Below are 19,510 nucleotides of genomic sequence, written 5' to 3' on the forward strand. Positions count from 1 at the left end.
GCAATTCAATGAAGAGTAGAAATTTTCCATTGAAGTGTGACACAGTGATTCAAAGTACCACAATTATGAAGCCATAATCATTATACATCTTTCCTGTTGACCTATCTCCAATGAACATTAAACTTCCTTGTATGCATATCAGTACTGGTACAATATTTTGGGTCATTATTTTTTTTAAAAAAAAGATTTTTGGTTTTTTGAATGATACATTCAATTGACTACCTACAGAATTTTTATTTATTTATTTTTCTTCAATCCATGATTTATGGTATAAATCATTAAATAGTGCCTTGTGGGTACACACAATGTCAGTCAAAGTGGAAACACTGTGTCTTACAAACTGATAACAATTGGACACACAACTGCCAAAAGTGATGCAGTGTATAGATATAACAATAATTTGAACCATTCAGTTTCTGGCATTAGTCTCAACAATGACAGAAGTGATATTTTTTAGCAGAGTGTAAAAATATCTCACAAACATAAACATTCTTTTAAAATGTAAAAAGCCATCATGAGGACACAAATTTTAAATTGATATCTAATCTATGAAATGTACAATGACTGTGCAATTAAATGTATTCAGAGGACATGTAACACACATAAAAATTTTCTTAAATAGCTCACAACAAACATTTATTCCAGGAAGATTTGCTGCCAAGTTTAGAACCAATGAAATATTGATGCTGAATACATCTGTGCTCGAAATGAAAAATACCATAAATATAAAAATATGTGACATTGTAAACTATTTAAAAATACCAATTTTACAATATGTCTTACAGCAATTATAACAAGCACTTTGCAATTTACTTATTACAGTAGACATAAACAACATTCATTTATATGCTGTACGTTCGGTAAAGAATGTGTGGCCACTGGTCGATAAAGTAAGATAAAACGGCTTACTTTTATTTTTTCTGTACTAGCAGAAGATTATGATGGAATAAATGTCCTACCAGAATCAATAAAATTCCCTGACTGATCCTTCAGTCAATAGAAAATTTGAAGGAAGGCAGTAAATTTCAACTGTTTTTTTACAGATTTCAACGAACTTGTCTTATATGTGAAGAGAAACTGCTTCATTCATCTGTAAATGTGTTTGTTACCATTTGTTCTCTTCTTTTTTTATAAAAGTCTGAATGTTTTCAAAACAAAATTTCCAAAGTAAATGTCACTTTACACTGACAATACCAACAAGTGGTTTAAACAACAAGGTTTTCTTTTTTTTAATATCAATCTGCTGCATAATAGACATTGCAGTGGTCTTAGAGTATGAATGACCAATGTTTTGACACACTTATTGTGCTACAAAACATGTAAAGGATGTCTTATCTTGACATATTTAAGAAAATAAGTCACCACTGTCAGTGTTTTATTTTAATATGACAATGCAAAAGCTGGGGTAGAACATAAGCAGTGATATTAGTAGGAACAACCATTCACTGTACCAATGAAGTGTAAATAAGTTCAATGTTCTGATTCATCCTTTTAACTTGCCCTTTTACATGATAGGCATATTTGTGTGTGTGTGTGTGTGTGTGTGTGTGTGTGTGTGTGTGTGTGTGTGCGCACTTACATCATGACCCAAAGCAGAGCCTAATTCAGAAACTGAGTTACAGTGATACATTTCCTAGTTATATGCCTTTCAACTTCCTACACTTCCTTACTCACCGAGCATTTCATTTGGTTTGTTACTTTCCTAGTGAAAGAAGATATTATTAGTCATTGTAGTGGTTTTATAATTAATATATTTTTTTAAATATTAATAAGACTTTACAGCTGAGAAAAAATCAAAATTTGATGACTTCCAGAATGCAAAGAAAAATTATAAAACTTCCTTACTAAAAGTGTGAGCCACAGAATGCATGCTACAATTTCAGGTCTACAGACTCCTTCATCAGAGAGAAGGAAGCAAAATTACAGCAGAAGTGGAGCAATGATTAGCCAGATCCTTTGAGCACCAGTGCATTGATAGACTGATAACAGATTTGCAAGTATTAAGCTCACCCATCAATTTGTCTTACTCTCCATTTTCACCTTTACTCTGGTAGCTTTCTGACAGAGGATCTTGTGGCCTTTACAATAATTTATACAGTAATTAAAATAGCTTTGTGGTTGAAGCTTAGAAGGAGATATCCCCTACCAGTGGATTCGACTTTTTGAAACTACCTGTATGGGTTGTGTAGATTAGGATTCCAGGTATTGCACGCTGCAGCCATTCATCCTAGTGGGCCCTCATTTGTGAGTAATTGCTGAAAAAGTATTTCACATGGTACTCTACGCCCTTAACAATAGCAGTGTTGTCCAGAATGGCACTGCAGTGTAGTGGTTAACATACAATCCTGAGATACTGAAGCTTGCGGGGTGAAATCACATCAAGTGCTTTTAAATTTTATTTCGAAACCTTTATTGAAATGACTATGATCATTATTTTTAACCAATTTATTTTTTAATCTTTAACCCATTGCTTTCTTATTTTTATCATTGAATTAACATTTTATTTACTCTCCTATTTTCTTCTTATTCTTTTTTCATGTGTGATATTTGTTTACGTGAATTCAATTACTTTTGTATATTAATATTGATTTAATTTTTTCTGTTTTATCATTTTATATTTTAGTCCATGTTATTGCAGACAATATTTCTATTTCTGATTTTTCTTGAATTCCATTTTATTTGTAATCCATTCTTTCATTTAAACCTTTATCTGAATTATTTTTCCCACAGTGGAAGAAGAATTACTGTTTTAAATCTTTAATGATGATCGCATCCAAAAAAATGAACATCTTGCAATGAAAAATACATTTCAATACCTTTTACAGTGAATATAAACAGATTATTTTGTCTTTTGTTTTTAAGCAACAGTTCAACATTTTCAGACATTCAATTATTATGACAGATAAATAAAAATATTATAATTACATGCACACAGATTTCAAATGAAAAAAGAATGATAGGAAGATAGAATGAGAGCAAATGAAAAGTTAATGCAATGATTAAAAAGGCATGGCAAAGGCATATGAATAAAAAATTACACTTAAACCAATTATTTAAATAAAAATAATTTTAAATGTCATTTCAATTGCCTGGTGCGATTCAAACTCACAAGCTTTAGACTCTTAACCACTATGCTATGCTGCTGCTCTGGATGGTTTCAAAAAGTTGATCCTATCCCTGGGGACCCCTCTTGTTAAGCATGAAAAGTGATTCTGTCCATTTAAGTATTGCTCCTCTCAAGAGTCCATTTATTTCCGTCGCAGTTGTTCAGTAGGGACGCATACGACCTCAAAATCACATCAGCACTAGCATATTGTGCGTAGCTAGTAATATTACCTTCCCTTAGTCCATTCACTCATTCATTTAGAGTGACTTTTTTCATCTGTGTGGTATAACCCTTTTTCAGACTTTCTGCTTTTAAGGTGAATGATTATGTTCATGAATGCCTTTAAAGCAGTGTAAAAACATAACATCTTAGTTTGATGAATAAATTTGGTTCCACTTGAGGCCAGAAATATATATGTAGCCAAAAATATGGGCAGTATCACACAGCCTCAGAACTTTCTCTGCAGTATTTCCTGGTATCTCATGTTGTTATTGCAGTCTGTGTTTACATTCAATTCAAGCCAAATATTTCATACCTTTTGCACTTAAGTTGCATTAAATGGCTGTTTTCTGTGTAGTGAAACTCCTGTTTATATATCCCACCACACAATGGAGTATTTGGAGAACAATGGAATGTATGTTGCTGGAATTAAGCATTATAGTAAATGGTTTGAAGAGTAAGAAAATATGATGTCCTAAAAAAGACACATACACTGAATCACTGCAATCTTTATGCATCTTTGTATCAATTTTATAGTGAAAATTAATCAGGCAAGATGGTAAATTTTCCATATGAGGAACACCTGAGTCATGAAATAGTGGCTATATTTTGTCTGAATTGTTTCTCCTCTCATCACATTGGTCACTGCAGGTATTGGTGACACAGACAGAGAACATACTAACAAATACGTCACTTATGTATCCAAAGGTCCCTTTAAAATTCCTCATGATTTCAAAGAGAAAGGCATGTCCACACACGCATGTACATTCATGTGTGTGCTCACCAAACACACACATACACACACACAGAGAGAGAGAGAGAGAGAGAGAGAGAGAGAGAGAGAGAGAGAGAGAGAGAGAAGGGGGGGGGGGGAGAATGAAGATGAAGGGCTGGTGGGAGAAGTCGATAGGGAAGGAAATTGAGGAACTCCATTACCTCTTATATATTAATTTAAGTAATCTCTCATCACCAATACAAGCTTCATGCCCTTCTTTACTACATTTTGTACTAAGTGACTGCCTGACACTGGTCCACTTGCTATCATAAATATGAATCACAAGTGAAAGTTTAGTTGTAATCATTGCAATTACACAGGTGTCAGACTGATAGTCACATTGGTGATTTATGGTGCTTGTCTAAGACTGTGGCCACACTCAAAAGATTTCTGAAGACATCCTTTCATATTAGTAGTAACTAAAACAAAAATCCACATACATTTTTATACTTTAACACAATCCTAACACACGGATTATATTTACATTCCATCATGATCAGTTCTGCTTTCTAATTCAACATTCTATATTCACACCTACAACAATAAGAAAACAATTGGAGTACCCATTAAATGTGATACCACATTAAAAAGACTGTGGCAATGAATGCTAACAAGGCAAATATTAGTACCCTAATTCACAAAATGAACAAGGCATTATTTTAATATTTTCTTGAGGCATTAAGGACGGTATACAGCATATAATGTATTAACTCCTAAATACAACTAGATAATCTCATTCACTTTAAGTGGACGGAAGAAATGTTCTGCTCATATGAGCTGCACAAAAGGTGCTTGTGCCAACACACTTTTCTCACAGAAGACCCACAGACACACATTGTGTGAAAAAGACAGCCAAAGCAAGAAGCTATAATACTGAAAAAGGAAGACTGGGAAGAAGTCACTCCAGTAAATCTCTCAGCAGAGTGCCAGTGTCTGCAAAAATAGAATAATTCAGTTTTCTAATACTACCAGTGTTATAGCTTCCGCTGAGGACTGCCTTTCTTTGTGTAAAAGTTTTACCACACATGCACACACATAAAAATAGAAAACATTTATCTTGTGTAATTTACCCCTTTTTATTTAAGGATGAGCACTCGTCAGAGTTTTTCTTCATTTAAAACCTTAATTTACCACTCACACATTTCGTGTCAACAACCTCATATTTTTAAGTGGCAGTTATCTGTAGATGTGAGATGACATTTATTGAAGTGCAATAGTGTATAATGGAGAAAATTATTGGTGTCATATACGGGATGAAAGTATTTTTCAAGATGGATTATGGTTGATGCTGTGTATGTCCTGGTACTTAAAAGATAATTCAATTTAATAATTTCTTCTCAGAATTTAGACAGAGTAGTCGTAGAAGACAAGTGAACAGATAACCATTTGATTCTTTGTCAGTTTTATAATTGTGAAACACTATAAAACAATGCACTCTCACAGTCATAAACTGACTGCTCCCCTTAAGTTGATGTAATATTTTGCACAGTGACATTTAGATTGGCTGATTCTAATCAGCGCAAATGCATTGTATGAATTTTACGTAAGTAATGTGGCAACTGAATAGTGCTGCTGGCTGTATTAGTTGACAGGTTATTACAGCTGAAATTAAGATGAAATACAGCAACGCAGTATATGACTGCCTGATATTTACTGATTTCAGCTATCAGATCAAAGGCAAATAATGTTCTCAAGCAACAGACTAACTCAAAACTTCAGTGCAGCAATAATTCTTTACTATTTTCTCAAACTCCATAAATCTTTTAGGTGAAGCAGCAATACTCTTCACTACATACTGAATGTGTTCATTATGAATCCCTAAAAGTAATATTAATGGGTTATGGGTAACACCTGTGGAATGCTCATCCAATGCCATAAACTGGTGTAAATTTACATGAAAAACAGTGAGTGACAACAAATGTTACACAAATTTTCCATTGCACATATCTCACACGAGCAAAATACAAAAACACTAACTGTGCTGTTTGTATCACTTATATATACTATAAAACAGTCATTAGTGAATGCTTCATGCTTATTCAGATACTTAAAAATTAGAACCAAAAGCATATCTGATACTCAAAGCCTTGCTAAGAACAACAATAATTCCACAGAGACAATGTCTTTGACAATTTCATAGTCAAACAGTAATTAGCAGTCAATGTAAAAGCTTATCATTATATTTATTGCTATACAAAAATACTTGTCTGCAATAAACATTTTGTTTCACACAGGTCAATTACTTTGTAAGATATTTGACATTTCTTTACATATTTTGATCAGTGGAATATGTCTGCATATATCGGAAGATGTATTGCTGCAAGAAACATTTTCAGAAGACACTTCATCATAAAGAAAGCAGTTTAACAGGAAGCGCACAAATATTGCACATATTTCTGTTTCATTGATACTTGCTAGCTGCACACATCATATAAGGAGGCAACATTGGGCAGGAATATAAATCCCCATTAAAGATGCATCAAAACCAGTACCAAACTCAATAAAACAATATTGGTATAATTTTTAATCAGCTTTTCTTTAACACAGCTGTAAGTTAGTACAGAAACTGTGTTAGCGCTTCATTAAAAGATGTGCTTGAAGCAGTAAGGTTAGAGAGATACAGGAGTAACAGAACTGCAAAACACAATAAGAAGAAATGTTGACATGTACTGAAATCCTTCATATCTGCTGCTTGTTTGTAAAGGAAATTGTTTACAACTATCTCATGTAACTGCCTATATTCTATAAGAAATTTATATGGCTCACTTAAATTCATGAATCTCATAAATCTTAATTTAAACCTGCATATTATTGCAGCTATTGCCCAATGCAGTACTGTAACTGCAACATCACACTGAAATCCATGCTGAAATTTATTAGTGTTGCCCAAACCAAAAGCCTTAGCTTAAAAATCAAACTCTGTACCAGTGCAGTTTATTTAACCATGAGCCAAATCTCTCTCTGCTTTCTGAAAGTTCCAAATATATACATAAAGTATGGAACCAATACTGAAGAATTATTTGTCTTTGGGCTGCTCTTTAGAAAGACACACAGTGTCAGGACAAAACTACTCAAATAACACTAGAGAACATGATGAACTGTTGCATAGAACTCATTGTGGGATTCTTTGTGATTTTGTAATATCACAGAAAACAATTTGATTGGTTTTTAATTTTAAAAAATTGGCAAGGAAATGATGTTCTCAATAGCAAAGTGTATGTACACGTCAATTCAGATTATTTTAATCTCTCTAGTATACTTCTCATCTTAGCACAGCTGCACTGCACAACAAAGTATTTCTCATCTAGCTCATCATGACTGCAAAGAAAAAGGACAGAGAATGGTATAGTTGAACTGTGTTGGTGGTAACAATATATCATGGGGAAAAAAAAAGCTTTGATTATAATAGATCAAATTATTTTATTTTCAGTTTGTTTGCTGTTTCATAATATTGTCTGCTGCTGGGAGACATATTTTCTTATTAACTTGTGCAGTACAACAAATGCTTTAAAGGGCAAATGAGCTGCTGTTGTCTTCACGTTTCAGTTAATGGACTTTGTATAAAAATTCATGATCAAATGTCCAATAACAGTTACATAGAGACAAGAACATAGGAGAAGACTGCAGATGTGACATGGTGGCATTCATGTCACAGATGGAAATGGCTTTATTAGCTGGCAGTCCCTGTGTGAGGTTGTTTGTCTACCAGGTGCAAGCCTTTCTATTAGATGCTACTTCGGCAATTTGTGCATCTAATAAAGATGAGATGAGTGACACAGCCAACACACACCCAGTCTCGAGTGGAGAAAATCTGCAACACAGCTTGGGATGGAACCTGGGGTCCCATAATCTAGAGGCAGAAATGCTAATCACTAGACCATGAGCAGCTGAAATTAAAGCATTACAAGTATTATGAAGAAATAGCACATACTGCAGGAAATTATTGCTACAAATAACCAGAAACAATATCCACGATACAGTAGTATCTGAAGCAAGCACAAGTGCAGCTGTTTCCTAACTCACTGGTGTCTTCACAGTTCTTAAAAGCTATAGTAAGTACAGTGATGCATAAATAAACAATCAAGGATGCTCTCTAGTATGCATAAATAGTCAGGACTGATTTCTACAAACATAGCACATAGCTTCACTTGCACAGTAAAACCAATATGATTAAAAAACCAGTTTCAGATGTCAATCAACCTCCTTCAAGCTGCAATTCACAGTGAATTCACTACCTTATCACATTCTTGGTGTGCCACTAACATATGAGTCTTGCTGGTTCCTGAAACTTCATCACTAATTGTAACTTAAAAATGTATGCTTGACATCCAGAACCAGTTGCTTAAATAAATTTTACTATGCAAATGAGACAAGCTACTACATTGCAAGTATCTGACCTCTTAATGCTGCTTGGTGCCACCAGGGCAAATATTACTAAGACCTTGGTTTTGTTCTAACACAAAGAAATGTAATTCATAGAGTGTGCCTGTTTTGGTGCCTGTTTTGTGTTTGGCTCCTAGGTGCTATTTTTTTATCTGTTATTGCACATAGTCTCCATGTTTATTATTATTGTTATTATTATTATTATTATTGCCCTTTCAAGCATTTGTTTCAGATTTGCAAATTTTTGTACAAATACTTCTTAAAGACAGAAGAACTTATGAGAAAAACTGAATAACTATGACAGCTCTATCTGCTTACTATTGTTTAGTTCATCATGTCCTCATTTAGCCCATTCATCTATGAAAATTCATTTAGGGTACATAAACAAATCACTTAAAAAACCATGACACTTGGCCAAAAGATGTACTGTAAACTGTACAAAATACTTTAGTCCTACATTTACACACAAAATTAATTTCAAATACAAACAAAGTAGGACGGCAAGCAACTTCCTGTCACTTATTTTGTATGAAAATATACATGGACATTTGGAAATGCTGTTAGTGGGACTTACAGCAATGCAAGGAATGCCATATTACATTTAATTTTGCTACGTAATTTGCCACTGATGCAACATTGGTAACACGAATTGTTTCAACTGATATAATATACTCAGATAAATACTGTGAGTATGTTGCCACACAGATATATTGGTTATAAATTTGTAATTTTTCCATATGGCAGAAGTAACATTTGAACCACATTGTGCTGGAAATAGAAGATAAAATATTACTACCAGTCATTTTTACACATCAGAGTATTAGAAATATTGTGTCAGATAGAATGGAAGAGAAAATTTAAGAATGAATCAGATGTTTGAATAATAGATTTCTCAGAAATGTACTGGTAAAAAACCATTTTGTTGATAGTAGAGTTTTCCATTCAATGATGAAATCAGCCTAACGAAGAATTCCATGTGCAGAGAGTGGGTAAAACTAAAAAGAAATGTCACAGAAGTTTTTAAATATGCAAGTTCCCACCACAGTACTTCAAAAGCATTATTCACCAATCACCTGGGTTTGATGAAATTTAAGCCACTGCCTCAGTTTTTTAAAATGATTTATAGTGTATCAAGCAACCAGTCAAGAAGCTCTATCTGAGCTGTATCCCACCCTTCACTTGCCAGCAGCATAGTGGCCAAATCATCTTCACCAATGACAATTGGAGCATTGCTGGATGTGTTGGAAGTTACAATATTAGAATTTGAAGTAGAATCAGTGACCGAATTAGTAGAGACAGAGACAACAGTAGGAACCATTGAAGGTGCACTAAGTAGTTGTTGTTGGTGTGATGTGCTGAGACACATTGCAGGTGTTGTAGGATTTGCCAGTAGTTGTGGCTGGTGTTGTTGCTGCAGCTGTGGTTGCACATGCTGTGGCTGCTGCTGCAATTTCTTTTGTTGTTGATCTTTTTTCTCACATTGTATAGATCTTACTTTAACCTTTGCCGTAGCTGATTTTACGTTGCTACCACTTTGAGTGCTACAGCGTCTTTTCCTTCTTCGCCCTTCTTCCAACTGATCCACATCCAGCCGCCAGAAACCACCCTTACCTGGTTCATCTTTAGAGCGGGGTACTTTCACAAAACACTTGTTTAGTGACAGGTTGTGACGTATTGAGTTCTGTAACAAATATACACATATCAGCTAATGTTGCTAAAAACCAAATATGAATCAGCAACAGTTACTTCTGCATGAAGTTCCACACAACAAGCATTTTATTCACATTTTAAAAGTTAATTGTGAAACAAAATGAGTATTTTTGGCAAGAATTTGGATTATTAGCAGTTAAACATAAATGTCTATGAGTCGTCACAGGGCTCCAGATAAGGAGAAATGCAATACTACTTATGTACAGGGTGTCCCAAAAGGCTATTAACATTTGAAAATTTAGTACTTGACAGAATAATGTAGGTATAGATGTAAATATTGACACACATGCTTGAAATGATATGGGGTGTTACTGAAACAAAAAAGTGCACAAAATGACCAATAGATGGCACTTCATGTGATACAAAAGCAATAATTAGCATAAAACTTGATTTTTTAGCAAAGATGACATTCTTTATAACAGTTGCTCAACATGCCAGCTATCACTCAACAATACCTGTAGTTGAGGGACAATGCTGTGAACAGCACAGTACAGCATATCAGTAGGCATGGAGAAGCTGTCATTAGATGTTGTCTTTTAGCATCCCTAATGAAGTTAGACAACTTCAGTAGACTTGCAACTTCAGGTAACCCAACAAACAATAATCTCACAGATTGAGGTCTAGGGATCTGGGAGGCCAAGCGAGACAGAAGTGGTGGCTCAGCGCGACTCTAAACAAATGATGTGCATAACAGATATTTCACATTTTTATCATGTGCACATGAGAGCTTTCAAATGTATATGAATATAGTGGCGAGCACGACCCTGCAATAGAGTAGTACCTTCCAGCAGGTGTAGTTGGGAGCTCCAATGTTAGGCGCGTAATGGGGCCCCTTAGGGATATGGCGGCTAAGGAGGGGAAGAAATCCAGTGTGCACTCCGTGTGCATTCCGGGAGGAGTCATTCCTGATGTGGAAAGGGTCCTTCCGGATGCCATGAAGAGCACAGGGTGCAGCCAGCTGCAGCTGGTGGCACATGTCGGCACTAATGACGTGTGTCGCTTTGGATCTGAGGAAATTCTCTCTGGATTCCAGCGGCTATCTGATTTGGTGAAGGCTGCCGGTCTTGCTTACGAGATGAAGGCAGAGCTCACCATCTGCAGCATCGTTGACAGAACCGCCTGCAGACCTTTGGTGCAGAGCCGGGTGGAGGGTCTGAATCAGAGGCTCAGACGGTTTTGCGACCGTATTGGCTGCAGATTCCTTGACTTGCGCCATAGGGTGGTGGGGTTTCGGGTTCCGCTGAATAGGTCAGGAGTTCACTACACTCAGCTGGCGGCTACACGGGTAGCGGAGGCTGTGTGGCATGGACTGGGCGGTTTTTTAGGTTAGAAGGCCTCGGGAAAGTGCGGGATGGGCTGCAATGTCAACGGGTGCTTGGCAGTTACAGGACGTGCTTGGATCAAGGAACAGTCGGAATTATAGTTGTAAATTGTTGTAGTTGCGCTGGAAAAGTCCCTGAGCTTCAAGCACTAATAGAAAGCACAGAAGCTGATATCGTTATAGGTACAGAAAGCTGGCTAAAGCCTGAAATAAGTTCTGCAGAAATTTTTACGAAGTCTCAGACGGTGTTCAGGAAAGATAGATTAGGCAGAATTGGTGGTGGAGTGTTTGTGTCTGTCAGTAGTGGTTTATCTTGTAGTGAAGTCGAAGTAGATACTCTGTGCAAATTGGTGTGGGTGGAGGTTATACTTGACAGCCGAATTAAGTTAATAATTGGCTCCTTCTACCGACCCCCAGACTCCGATGATACAGTTGCGGAACAGTTCAGAGAAAGTTTGAGTCTCGTAACAAATAAATAAATAAATACCCCACTCATACGGTTATAGTTGGTGGGGACTTCAACCTACCCTCGGTATGTTGGCAAAAATAGTTGTTCAAAACCGGTGGTAGGCAGAAAACGTCTTCCGAGATTGTCCTAAATGCATTCTCCGAAAATTATTTCGAGCAGTTAGTCCACGAACCCACGCGAATTGTAAATGGTTGCGAAAACACACTTGACCTCTTGGCCACAAACAATCCAGAGCTGATAGAGAGCATCATGACTGATACAGGGTTTAGTGATCACAAGGTCATTGTAGCTAGGCTCAATACCATTTCTTCCAAACCCATCAGAAACAAACGCAAAATAATTTTATTTAAAAAAGCGGATAAAGTGCCACTAGAAGCCTTCCTAAAAGACAATTTCCATTCCTTCCGAACTGACTATGCGAATGTAGACGAGATGTGGCTCAAATTCAAAGATATAGTAGCAACAGCAATTGAGAGATTCATAACTCATAAATTGGTAAGAGATGGAACGGATCCCCCGTGGTACACAAAAAAGGTCCGAACGCTGTTGCAGAGGCAACGGAAAAAGCATGCGAAGTTCAGAAGAACGCGAAATCCCGAAGATGGGCTAAAATTTACAGACGCGCGAAATTTGGCACGTACTTCGATGCGAGATGCCTTTAATAGGTTCCACAACGAAACATTGTCTCGAAATTTGGTAGAAAATCCAAAGAAATTCTGGTCATATGTAAAGTACACAAGCGGCAAGACGCAGTCAATACCTTCGCTGCGCAGTGCCGATGGTACTGTTATCGACGACTGTGCCGCTAAAGCGGAGTTATTGAACGCAGTTTTCCGAAATTCCTTCACCAGGGAAGACGAATGGAATATTCCAGAATTTGAAACACGAACATCTGCTAGCATGAGTTTCTTAGAAGTAGATACCTTAGGGGTTGCGAAGCAACTCAAATCGCTTGACACGGGCAAGTCTTCAGGTCCAGATTGTATACCGATTAGGTTCCTTTCAGATTATGCTGATACTATAGCTCCCTACTTAGCACTCATATACAACCGCTCGCTCACCGATAGATCTGTACCTACAGATTGGAAAATTGCGCAGGTCGCACCAGTGTTCAAGAAGGGTAGTAGGAGTAATCCATGTAACTACAGACCTATATCATTGACGTCGGTTTGCAGTAGGGTTTTGGAGCATATACTGTATTCAAACATTATGAACCACCTCGAAGGGAACGATCTATTGACACGTAATCAGCATGGCTTCAGAAAACATCGTTCTTGTGCAACGCAGTTAGCTCTTTATTCGCACGAAGTAATGGCCGCTATCGACAGGGGATCTCAAGTTGATTCCGTATTTCTAGATTTCTGGAAAGCTTTTGACACCGTTCCTCACAAGCGACTTCTAATCAAGTTGCGGAGCTATGGGGTATCGTCTCAGTTGTGCGACTGGATTCGTGATTTCCTGTCAGGAAGGTCGCAGTTCGTAGTAATAGACGGCAAATCATCGAGTAAAACTGAAGTGATATCAGGTGTTCCCCAGGGAAGCGTCCTGGGACCTCTACTGTTCCTGATCTATATAAATGACCTGGGTGACAATCTGAGCAGTTCTCTTAGACTGTTCGCAGATGATGCTGTAATTTACCGTCTAGTAAGGTCATCCGAAGACCAGTATCAGCTGCAAAGCGATTTAGAAAAGATTGCTGTATGGTGTGTCAGGTGGCACTTGACGCTAAATAACGAAAAGTGTGAGATGATCCACATGAGTTCCAAAAGAACTCCGTTGGAATTCGATTACTCGATAAATAGTACAATTCTCAAGGCTGTCAATTCAACTAAGTACCTGGGTGTTAAAATTACGAACAACTTCAGTTGGAAGGACCACATAGATAATATTGTCGGGAAGGCGAGCCAAAGGTTGCGTTTCATTGGCAGGACACTTAGAAGATGCAACAAGTCCACTAAAGAGACAGCTTACATTACACTCGTTCGTCCTCTGTTAGAATATTGCTGCACGGTGTGGGATCCTTACCAGGTGGGATTGACGGAGGACATCGAAAGGGTGCAAAAAAGGGCAGCTCGTTTTGTATTATCGCGTTATAGGGAGAGAGTGTGGCAGATATGATACACGAGTTGGGATGGAAGTCATTACAGCATAGACGTTTTTCGTCGCGGCTAGACCTTTTTACGAAATTTCAGTCACCAACTTTCTCTTCCGAATGCGAAAATATTTTGTTGAGCCCAACCTACATAGGTAGAAATGATCATCAAAATAAAATAAGAGAAATCAGAGCTCGAACAGAAAGGTTTAGGTGTTCGTTTTTCCCGCTCGCTGTTCGGGAGTGGAATAGTAGAGAGATAGTATGATTGTGGTTCGATGAACCCTCTGCCAAGCACTTAAATGTGAATTGCAGAGTAGTCATGTAGATGTAGATGTAGATAATCCAGACTAAGGATGATGTGATTCTGTAATGTATTAGTGTACCTTGCACTCATTATGCTGACAGTTTGAAAAGCAGCACCCCACATTTCCTCAAAGAAAAAGGGTCCAATCATGGTTCATATGATAAATCCATGTCACACTGTGAGTTTATAACATCATAAAATGGGATTTTGATGAGCATTCTAGGATTTTCAGTAGCCCAAATTCTGCAGTTGTGAATACTGACAGACCCTTGGAATATGAGATGGGCTTCAGCAGTCCACAACATGTAAGACAACCAATCATCATCCACCCCCAGTTTTATAAATGACCACATCACAAATGCTCTCTGTATCACAAAACTGATGGTTAACAGTTTATGATGACGCTGGATTTTTTGCAGATAGCATTGGAGGGTATGCCTTAGTGCTCTCCAAACAATAGAGCGTGCAGTGCCAGTGCAACATGTGACTTCATGAGTACTGACTTCACCATACAGAGATGAACCTGATAAAGTCTCTATTTCTTCCTGAACTGTCTGAACAGCAAAAGCACTTGTGTCTGGTTGCCCACTATGGAATCAATCATCTAATCAACTCATGACTTCAAACTTTGTGATCATTTTTTTCACAGCAACGCTTGTCACTGGATCTTTGCCCATTTGGAATATCTTCCTTACGGTGATAGGATTGGAAAGCTGCAGTAATGAATTCGCCATTCTGATAGTAAAGCTTCACTAACAGTGACTTTTCTGGTGAAGTCAACATGTTGTGACTGATGGCGCATCTGACTCCTGTCACTACAGCTCGTTTTCCACATGATGTTCATGTGGCGCTATTGACATGTTGCTGTCCAGTGCAATCTCCTGGCCAGTTTTTGCACTCATTTTTGGGATCAATAAAATCTCCTCTTATTTCAGGCATGTGTGTCAAGTTTCACCTCTCTACCTGCATTATTGTGTGAATTATTACATTTTCAGATGTTAACAAGTTTTGGGCACCCTGTATATGAGAGGGAGAGAAAAAGAGAAACACAGCTGTAAACAGTGAATTCTAGTAATTAAGAAAATAAACACTGAAAATATATGTTCCACATTTCATTTGCTTATCAGCCAAAATGTGGCAGCATGTTAAAATACTGAAAATAAATGGAAAGATCAAAAACAAAATTCTCATCAAAACAGAAAGAACTACATTTAGCAACAATAGCAAGAGAATACTACCATGAAACTTTATACAGAATATGTAGAAATGAGAGACGGACAACAGTATCCCATACACAAGTTATAAATAAATATTGAAACACTTATATCTGAGAGCAGTCACTAAAGGTTGTTCATTGCAATCGCCAGGGAAATATAATAGCCAGCTATATGCCTATGGAGAAAATAAAAAGTAATGTAATAAACAAAGTGGTCAAGGGGAAAGCAGGCAGAAATGAGAAAAATTTAATATAAAATGAAATAAAAAGAAATGAAGTTCTTTTTGCTCTTGGTGCATTATAGTGCTGTAAAAATTCATGGTAAATGAAACTACCATACAAGGACCCCAGCCTGGATATTTGTCTTGAGCTGTGCTCTTCCACAGAAGTAGCTAAAGTACAACTTGTGGACTAGCTCAAAACTTCAACCATGCTTTAGCCTTACCCCACTTCCTCAAGCCTAGTATAGGAGCTCCTACAATACTGTGAAACTAGAAGCCTCATAGAATAAATACGAACTGAAAAGCCTCATATATAAAAACAGTTCATTCATAAGTGAAAGTAGTCCTACAGAAACCTTTTTAGAGTAAAGTAGCCTTCACTATGCATATGTGAAGGCAAAGTACTTGACAACAACATCAAAAATAACAGTAAGTTCAAAACAATATCACAAAATGTCCAATATATTACCGACAAAATTGAACAAACTGACAAATTTCTAAGTGATAATAGTACTCATATTTATCTTGTGAATGAACTAGGATGCAAAACTGAAGAAATGTGTAGCATTAATTTAAATAATTATAAAACTGTCAGTGTGTATTGTAGGAAATAACATAAAGGTGGTGGCATTAATATTTATGTCAAAAATAATACCCAGGGTGAAAAAATTGATTGGATGGATAAATTTGCATGGCATATGGTTTTTGAAGCAGCTGCAATAAGAATAAAGCTTAGGAAAAGCAGTTTAATACTAGCTACCCTGTACAGACCACTAACAGTAACATGGAAGAATTCTTTTGTCATTTAAAGGAACTTGTTGATAAACTTTCATCTCATAAAAAACAGACTATAATAGTAGGTGGTGTGAACATTGACTCCTTAACTAATAGTATAAATTACCTTAGATATACTGATATTTTACAGTTCTATAATTAGACCCATGTGAATTTAACACCAACAAGAGGAATATGTGACTTTCAGACATTTGTTGGCCATGTTATTACAAATTAAGCAAGGAAGATCATGTAGTTAGAACTGTTGAGAAGCACATTTCAGATTGTAGTGTACAAGTACTGGATCTTCATACAGACAAAGAAATAGTATCTCATGGGGACATACTTAGCTATAAAAGAAAGCTAGACCAACATACATTAAAGGAAACCCTGGCACACATACACTGGAAACAAGTAGGCCTACAAGAAACATAAGATATTACTGAAAAGTGGGACAAATTTTATACAACATTAACCATTTTCCATAATCAAGCATATCCAGTGGGAAAAAAAATTAAATAAATAAATAACCATTAAGGAAAACTGACAGTTCCAAGAATCTTAAACTTCCCCCTAATGTGTTAAAAGTAAAGGAAGATTCGAAGCATTTATATATTCATTTTAGAGACACCAAATTGCAGTGCTTCCAATCTAAAAGCCTGTAGAAAGACCTACAGGCAAGCACTTAAGACATTAAAAGGACAGATGTATGTAGAACAGATGAGACAATTCGGCACTGTTAGCAAAACAGCACGGAGTAAATGAGGAAAGCAGAGGAAGCAACAATGGAGTGTGCGATAACTTAATAATAAGAGGCAATGAAAAAGTGCTGAGCGGCCCAAAAGAAGTATGTGAGAAATTCATTAGACCAATTTAGTAAGATGAGTACAGAGGATGTGGTTGACCCATCATAGGTGCTAAATCCCAGTATTGTCAGTAAGTCATTCCTCTTGAAGTGTGCTACAGAACTGGAAATCCTGAAAACCATTTCAACCTTCACAGCAAATAAATCCAGTGGCTGGGATGACATCTCAGACAAATTTATAAGAGAATGCACTAATTTAACTACTAAAGCCACTACAGCATTTAATACATAGCTCCTTCAATCAGGGATCATTTCGTAAATTGTTGAAAGTCACTGATATATGACTGGCGCATATTATATACAAAATTATTGGCCTATTTAATTGACATCAATACTTAGTAAGTTGTTGGAAAGGCTACTCCCTGATCAACTTGAATCACTTTTCTGCAAGTACAATCTGCTAAAAAGCTCTCAGCAACGTTTCAGGAAGGGCAGGTCTACAATAACAGCTGTAGCTACATTTTTTTGAAGCGGTACTGGATCAACTTTATTATGGAAACAAAATTATAGTCACAGTTTTAGACCTAACTAAGGCCTTTGACTCTGTAAATCATTCCATTCATGTATATAAATTAAAAACTTATGGAGTCAAAAGAGTAGCATTAGATGTGTTAAGATCCTACCTTGCTGACAGGAGACAATGATTAAACTGTATCATCATATAAAAGTCTTAACTGTGGAGTCCCTCAGGTAAGCATTATCGGGTCTTTTTTGTTTATTGTGTACATTAATATAGTAGTAATTCCACAAAATTCAAACATGTAAATTACACTGATGATACCTCCTTTTTAAGCTGGGGCTCTACAAAACAGTTAGCAGTGCAAAATAATGCAGAGAACATCAACCTCATCACAGAATATCTCACCAAAAACGAATTGGCACTAATTATGGACAAGACAATTCTGATGGAGTTTCTACTCAATTTTAAATCAAGGCAAGTGGATACTGAGCTAGAGCTATCAGTTGAAACAACCAATAAACATACATTCCTGAGTATTACGGTAGATGAAAGATGGAAGGAGTACATCAGCTATATGTGTAAAAAATAGAGCCACCTGTCTTATGACAAAACTATTTTGGAATCATACATTCCCACCTACAATATGGTATCGAGATTTGTGGTGGGATACCAACGGTACACAGGGATAGGGCTATCAGAGCCCAGAAAAGAGCAATTAGGATATTACCTAATATTAGTAAACGTCAGTCCTGTGGAGAATACTTCATTACATATAATATACTAACATTTGTTTGCTATCAGGACTATACAGTATGTAAAAGAAAATATGGAGCACAGTCTAATCAACAAGGAAATCCATAATTATAATACAAGAAAAAAAATAGGATTACCACATAAAATTTAGTAATAAAAGAGCAACAGATCATAGTCCATTTGCTACTGGAAGACATTTTTATAACAGACTGCTAAATAATATAAAACTGTTAAATGCAAACATATTTAAGACAAAATTAAAGCAACTCTTAGTTGCTGAATGTTTGTACTAAATCAAGGATTTTCAATGTTGTTGTCTATAATTTCTTTTTATTTCTAAGCTCTTATTAATGTTCATATGTTTAAAAACAGGCAGTGTCCATGATTGCAAAAGTTATTATGGACAAATAAATCATTTATTGTGATTAACTATTCATTAAAGGTGTGGAATTAAACAATGGAAAATCCAGGATGGAATGTAACCTCTTATAATAAGGATAGTCGCTACTCACCGTATAGCAGAGATGTTGAGAAGCAGATAGGTACAACAAAAAGACTGTCAAAAAGTGTGCTTTTGGCCAACAAGGCCTTCCTTGAAAATAGACAACATACACACACACTCACACAAGCACAACTCATGCATACACATGACCACATTCTCTGGCCAGACTGTGAGCAGCAGTGCACGACGAAAGACGCAGCTTAGTGGTGGAGATAAGGAGAAAGCAGGGGCCAGGAAGGGGAGGGATAGCAGAGTGCGGGTGGGGGATGGTAAAGTGATTCTTGTGAGAGTGTACAGGGATGGGGTGGAGAGAGCGTAGGGCAGCTAGGTGCTATTA

The 19,510-nt window shown here is 36.7% G+C and overlaps 1 protein-coding gene across 1 annotated transcript in view; it reads right to left on the reverse strand.

Moving 5' to 3' along the window:
• Positions 1-214: 214 nt before the first annotated feature.
• LOC126330655 (forkhead box protein J1.2-like) overlaps positions 215-19,510 on the reverse strand; it is a 251,578-nt gene continuing 232,282 nt past the window's right edge. Inside the window, exon 4 of the mRNA XM_049996383.1 lies at positions 215-10,164. Coding sequence (XP_049852340.1) covers positions 9,604-10,164 — 561 coding nt within the window. The 3' untranslated portion in view covers positions 215-9,603. The remainder of the gene's footprint in view (positions 10,165-19,510) is intronic.

Source organism: Schistocerca gregaria, chromosome 2, assembly GCF_023897955.1.
Source record: "Schistocerca gregaria isolate iqSchGreg1 chromosome 2, iqSchGreg1.2, whole genome shotgun sequence".
Taxonomy (NCBI): Eukaryota; Metazoa; Arthropoda; class Insecta; order Orthoptera; family Acrididae; genus Schistocerca; species Schistocerca gregaria.